Source organism: Lolium rigidum, chromosome 3, assembly GCF_022539505.1.
Source record: "Lolium rigidum isolate FL_2022 chromosome 3, APGP_CSIRO_Lrig_0.1, whole genome shotgun sequence".
Lineage (NCBI taxonomy): Eukaryota > Viridiplantae > Streptophyta > Magnoliopsida > Poales > Poaceae > Lolium > Lolium rigidum.
The window spans coordinates 410,895,704-410,902,568 of NC_061510.1; the positions used below are offsets into that span (position 1 = coordinate 410,895,704).

The window sequence follows — 6,865 nt, forward strand, 5'->3', positions numbered from 1 at the left end:
CTCGGGAAGGAAGAAATCCCCACACCTGATTTTTTCATTTATATAGAACAACCAAAACGGCCGATTGCAAGAGCGGATTGGGGAGATTACAAAAGTATATTCATTCCATAGTCAGCCATGAGCAAAGATACTTGAAAGGGAAGGCTTCCTGGCATGACAGCAAGTTGGCGACCCTAGTGAATAACCTAACTCTTGTAGCAGGTGATCTTAAATCCAGATAGTAGCTCAAAGCAGATTAGTAGGAATTTCTGATTTCAATGTAAGTGTTCTTGATGAGGATCATTGCATCATAATTGAGGCGAGAGACATCCATTGTGCCCAAGGCAAAGCTATTAAGGATCTGTAAGAGCACGTTTTTATAATAGGTTTGAATTTTTTTAAGAAGGCAACTCGAAATCCATCAGTCCCCGGAGGAGTAACAGTTTTTGTGGCCTTTAACACCTCCTCTAGCTCTTTCATGGTGAAGGAGATAACCAAGGCTTCATTCTCCATGGCATTCACCTGTTGCCTTGCATCCAAACAATGACTAGCAAGGGATAGGAACGTTGGCTCCTCCGAGCCCATGAGCACCATGAAAAACTCGTAAATGCGATGGATATGAAGTTTGTCTGAGATTGATCGGAATCAAGGCTCAGAAAATTGCACATTTACGGCTTCGCCAAATTCATATGTAACCGGAATTTAAAAAGTTGATCTCTGGGCAAAGTTCACAATAGACCAAGCGACTTGGTCCTTCACATTATTCCATGGAACATAACGATAGTAGAAACATAATATCATCCAATAGTATAATGGGATGAGATTATTGGGCACGAGAATATGAAATCTCACACGATCTGAAGAAGAAAATATCAAAAGGCGAGGCCAGAACCTTTGAGCTTGTCCTGGACGATGCCGTCCAACTTGTGCGCCATCTCTTGGGTGAGGTGGTTGGCCCAATCGCCCACCGTGCCATTCCTGAAGTAGGACGACTTCTCCATGGGCATCCAACCAGCCAGGTTGGATGTCCCCGAGGAGTTGACAGGCAGGTTCTTGAGCTTCTGAAAGCTACACAGGTCCACGACCTGCTCCACGGCTCCGGCGTCCACCTCGTCGACGGTGAACGGGACTCCAAGGAACTCGGCGAGGGTCTTGACGTGCTTGACCGGGTCGGCCATCATCTCCTCGTACTTGAGGAAGAGGACCCGATCTGGCTCTGCAATGCTCTGTTTCCAGTACCCAAGATAGTGGTCCCACACTGGACCGAAATATGACCCCCCTTGGCTGAATAACTCGAAGGCTTTCTCCAGCTTGATGAAGTAGTCTTTGCTTACCGAGTTCAAGTAGTGCCACAGGGACACGAGCACATCCTTGGGCTCCCGGCTGATGTACACCACGCGACAGCCGACGGCGGAGATGCTCGCCGGCAGCAGTGTGAACGGCATGTGGGTCGCCAGGAGCCTTGGGGACGCGAGCGCCTCCAGTTCGGCGACAGGGTAGAGCTCCCGGTCAGGTTTCTCGATGAACGGCACGAGGTCATGGGGGCTGTTGACAAGCAGCGGGTGGCCGTCGGCGTCTCCGGCGACGGCATGTCGGGAGCGGTTGACGAGGGTGAAGGCGAGGGCCTTGAGCCAGGTGGTGCCGGACTTGGGGCACGCGGCGAGGATGATGTCGTCGGCCCGCGGCTTGAACTCGTCTTGCAAGAGCATGACGCTCTTGGCCACCTGCGGAGATACCCAGAAGCCTCGGTAGAGGACGTACGGTTTCCAGAATCCTTCCCTCATTGGGAGCGTGGACACAAGACGCTCTCTTTCCTCGGCGGCATTAATATTGTCGACGCTGCTCTTGGTTTGAGTTGGATCCATGGCGAATCCGGCGAGGTGGGTGGTGCTAGCTCTAACTCTGAGTACTCTGCTTGCTGTGATACGCAACAAATTTATATCGGATCGGCGTGCACTTTTGGGGAGTGTCTGCAGCATCAATAAACAACACATGCTTTGGACATGTCTTAGTCGATGCCACTAACAACAGTGAGTAGTAGGTTAGTGACTAGGCTGCACGCACACATGGCATCCACAGTCGACAGGCCTGTTCAGAAACACTAAGATTTAGAAAAACTACACTCACCCCAACTAGACACTGAAATAACACTGCTTTGAAAACATAGACAGACACACGAACTAGAAAATCGACATAGATAGAAACATGAAATAGAGACTGAAATAAATACACACAAACTAACGTGAGTCGTTATCCAACTTGCCCTCGGTGTCCTCCGAAGCGGTTGTCCTGAGGACGTCAAGCCACCTCTCGGAGTTGGGGTCAAGAGTCGACGGTCCGATTTACTCCGCCATAATGGCAGCCTTCCTCCTCCTCTTCCTCCCTCGCCGCTCTCCTCACCGCCTATTTTGTAGAAGATGTGATCTAATTCCACGTCTTTGGGATGGTCGCTCCGCCACTGCGCCATGGCCCGCTCATCCGCCTCGGTGATGGCAAGTCGCCGCTGCCCCTGGCAGGGCGTCACTCGTCCTATTGCGAGACAAAGCGCGGTTGTGGAGCGACCATTAGGGCTTGTGCATGAGACACGATCGCGAGGAAGTTAATGTCCTGACCAACCACGTCCCGACATCTTATGTTCAGGCGGCCTCCTCACTCGCCTTGAAGGTGCCGAGCTAAAGGCGCTATCTGGCGGCGGAGATTTGGTCACGCGCGAACGCCGACGAAGCCCGTGGAGCTCAGGTTGGCGCGGCGACGAGGAGGCATCTCAACGGTGGCCGGAAACGTCCCCGCGGTGTCAACGGTGGCGGGGAGAGGGGATGTGGCTGCATGAACCGGTGGAGGAGAAGTGGGTTGTGAATTCCGTGTCGAATACATGGCTATATTTATTGGCGCGAGGGCTAAAGGATGGCGATAAAAAAATAGCGGGATGGTATTGCTGGAAAGAAAATGGAGGGTAACACTAAGATACGAAAGTGATTTGCCATGTGTATTGCAAATACACACGACAAAGGCAGTTTTCGCCGTGTGTATTTATTTTCAATACACATATCAAATGAATTTCTTTGACGTGTGCATTTTCCTGACACATGGCCAAAAAGCGGGAAACTCCCCCTGCGCGGGAATGTTTGGGCAGGAAGGAACGGTGCGCACGGGAGAGGGCCATCGACGTGGCCCTAGTTCTTTGCACTGTGTTCCATGACACACACGGGCCGGAAAGCCTTCATCGTAACGGCTGCATTAACTACGGCCAGCTTAGGCGCGGATTTGCCATGTGTTTTGCTGCCTCTATGTTAGTGGACATCTCTTTGTCGTTTGTATCCTTGAAAATATGGCATGTATAATTTGTGTGCCATGTGTTTCCCCACCATGTATCATGATTTTTTTTGCCGTCTCTTGTCTCGAATGAATAAATGGCAAAGCCTTTATTTACCGTGTTCCAGTGACACACGACAAAAGGTGCTCGAACACGGCAAAGCCATTTTTTCCGGTAGTGAGACGATTCACTGGTAGAAAAACAGCCTTCCGGGAAGCCCCATTAGTCGCGAAGCTACAGGAACCGCGACTAATGGGGTCTTTAGTCGCGGTTCGGGTGGCGAACCGCGACCAAAGGCCTGGGCCCAGGGCGCACGGTGGCCAGCTGGTGCACGTGGGGGGCTTTAGTCGCGGTTGGCCAGGCCAACCGCGACTAAAGGTGCCCGAAGGCCTTTAGTCGCGGTTGGCCAGGCCAACCGGGACTAAAGCCCCTCCCCTATATATACCCATCCAGCAGCCAACACTTAGCCATTTGGAGCCATTCTCTTCACAAACTTCACAAGTGAGTGTTAGGTTTGCTTTTGGTTCCTCTTATGCACATAAGGTGTTTGATGAAATGCCCCAAGAGCATGAAACAAACATGATATGAAGTGTTGGAGCCACACTTGAGCTTTCTCATTTATTTTTTCCTCCTCGATCGCGGTTAGCAACTTGAACCTTTGATGTGTCATTGATAAAATATGCGTGTGTGTAGTTCATTGTTTAATTTATATTGTTTGTAGCTAGTTAGTTTAACAAATGCATGATGGTTAATTATATATTTTATATTATAATAATGCAGACGAATCGACAATGGATGTACGGTAACCGACTCTCCGGCGAGTTCAGTACGGGTTTGAAAGATTTCCTCGTAGTGGCTAATGCGAACAAGCAGGGGGTTTTGTTATCTGTCCATGTGTTAACTGTAAGAATCAGAAGGGTTACTCTTCCTCAAGAGATGTTCACATGCACCTGCTTCTTCACGGTTTCATGCCAAGCTATAATTGTTGGACCAAGCATGGAGAAAGAGGGGTTATAATGGAAGAAGATGAAGAAGGGGATGATTTCATCGATGAAATCTATCTTGCTCATTTCGGTGATACTTTCATGGAGGATGCTGATGGTGAAGGGGAAGGTGAAGGGGAAGGTGAAGAAGAGGCACGTGATGATCCCGTTGATGATCTTGGTCGGACCATTGCTGATGCACGGAGACGCTGCAAAACTGAAAAGGAGAGGGAGAATTTGGATCGCATGTTAGAGGATCACAGGAAGGCGCTGTACCCCGGATGCGATGATGGTCTGAAAAAGCTGGGTTGCACACTGGATTTGCTGAAATGGAAGGCACAGGCAGGTGTAGCTGACTCGGCATTTGAAAACTTGCTGAAAATGTTGAAGAATATGTTTCCAAAGAATAACGAGTTGCCCGCCAGTACGTACGAAGCAAAGAAGGTTGTCTGCCCTCTAGGTTTAGAGGTTCTGAAGATACATGCATGCATCAACGAGTGCATCCTCTACCGCGGTGAATACGAGAATTTGAATGAATGCCCGGTATGCACTGCATTGCGTTATAAGATCAGAGGCGATGACCCCGGTGACGATGTTGAGGGCCAGAAACCCAGGAAGAGGGTTCCCGCCAAGGTGATGTGGTATGCTCCTATAATACCACGGTTGAAACGTCTGTTCAGGAACAAAGAGCATGCCAAGTTGTTGCGATGGCACAAAGAGGACCGTAAGTCGGACGGGGAGTTGAGACACCCCGCAGATGGAACGCAATGGAGAAAGATCGACAGAGAGTTCAAAGATTTAGCAGCTGACGCAAGGAACATAGGATTTGGTCTAAGTACGGATGGCATGAATCCTTTTGGCGAGCAGAGCTCCAGCCATAGCACCTGGCCCGTGACTCTATGCATCTACAACCTTCCTCCTTGGTTGTGCATGAAGCGGAAGTTCATTATGATGCCAGTGCTCATCCAAGGTCCGAAGCAACCCGGCAACGACATCGATGTGTACCTAAGGCCATTAGTTGATGAACTTTTATAGCTGTGGGGCAGACCTGGTGTCCGTGTGTGGGATGAGCACAAAGAAGAGGAATTTGACCTACGAGCGTTGCTTTTCGTAACCATCAACGATTGGCCTGCTCTTAGTAACCTTTCGGGACTGTCAAATAAGGGATACAATGCATGCACGCACTGCTTACATGAGACTGAAAGTGTACATTTGCCAAATTGTAAGAAGAACGTGTACCTTGGGCATCGTCGATTTCTTCCGAAAGGTCATCCCAGTAAGAAAGATAGGCAAGCATTACAACGGCAAGGCAGATCACCGGCCGAAGCCTCGCGGAACACACTGGTGCTGAGGTATTTGATATGGTCAAGGATTTGAAAGTCATCTTTGGAAAGGGTCCTGGCGGACAATCAGTTCCGAAGGGAGCCGACGGGCACGCAGCCATGTGGAAGAAGAAATCTATATTCGGGAGCTAGAATATTGGAAAGTCCTAGAAGTCCGCTCCGCAATCGACGTGATGCACGTTACGAAGAATATTTGCGTGAACCTCCTAAGCTTCTTGGGCGTGTATGGGAAGTCAAATGATACAAAGGAAGCACGGCAGGACCAGCAAAGTTTGAAAGACCACGATGAACGGCATCCGGAACGGTTTCAAGGTCGTGCCGGCTACGCTCCGACCAAAGAAGAGAAGGTCATCTTTTTTGAATGCCCGAGCAGTATGAAGGTCCCGTCTGGATTCTCGTCCAATATAAAGGGAATAATAAACATGGCGGAGAAAAAGTTCCAAAACCTGAAGTCTCACGACTGCCACGTGATTATGACGCAATTGCTTTCGATTGCTTTGAGGGGGCTCCTGCCGGAAAATGTTCGAGTAGCCATTGTGAAGCTATGTGCATTCCACAATGCAATCTCTCAGAAGGTAATCAATCCAGAAGTTCTACCACGGTTACAAAACGATGTGATCCAATGTCTTGTCAGTTTCGAGTTGGTGTTCCCGCCATCCTTCTTCAATATTATGACGCACCTCCTGGTTCACCTAGTCGATGAGATTTCCATTCTCGGTCATGTATTTCTACACAATATGTTCCCCTTCGAGAGGTTCATGGGAATATTAAAAAAATATGTTCGTAACTGTGCTAGGCCAGAAGGAAGCATCGCCAAGGGCTATGGAAATGAGGAGGTAATTGAGTTTTGTGTTGACTTTGTTCCTGACCTTAAGCCGATTGGTCTTCCTCGATCGCGGCACGAGGGGAGACTAAGTGGAAAAGGCACGATCGGAAGGAAATCAACGATATGTATGGACGGCCATTCTCCGACCGAAGCACACCACACAGTTCCGACCAATTCCAGCTTGGTGGCTCCGTACTTTGAGAAACACAAGAATATTTTACGCTCGGACAACCCCGGGAAGCCTCGAATCCTGGATTAGGAAGGCCCACATGGAGACTTTCGGCAGTTGGTTGAGAAAACATTTAATGAATGACGAACATGTTGTAGATCAGCTGTACATGTTGGCCAAGACACCATCTTCGACTATAACGACTTTCCAAGGGTACGAGATAAATGGGAATACATTTTACACGATCGCCCA

General features: G+C 49.2%; 1 protein-coding gene across 1 annotated transcript; it reads right to left on the minus strand.

The window, feature by feature from the left end:
- Positions 1-683: 683 nt before the first annotated feature.
- On the minus strand, positions 684-1,869 carry LOC124701053 (cytosolic sulfotransferase 5-like). The gene has a single exon (XM_047233109.1). The coding sequence runs from the start codon at positions 1,842-1,844 to the stop codon at positions 852-854; it is 993 nt and encodes a 330-aa protein (XP_047089065.1). The 5' UTR covers positions 1,845-1,869; the 3' UTR covers positions 684-851.
- Between the last annotated feature and the right edge of the window lie 4,996 nt (positions 1,870-6,865).

What these genes read in the sequence shown, in the direction of transcription:
- LOC124701053 (XM_047233109.1), bottom strand. Translation starts at nt 1,844, where the DNA reads ATGGATCCAACTCAAACCAAGAGCAGCGTCGACAATATTAATGCCGCC.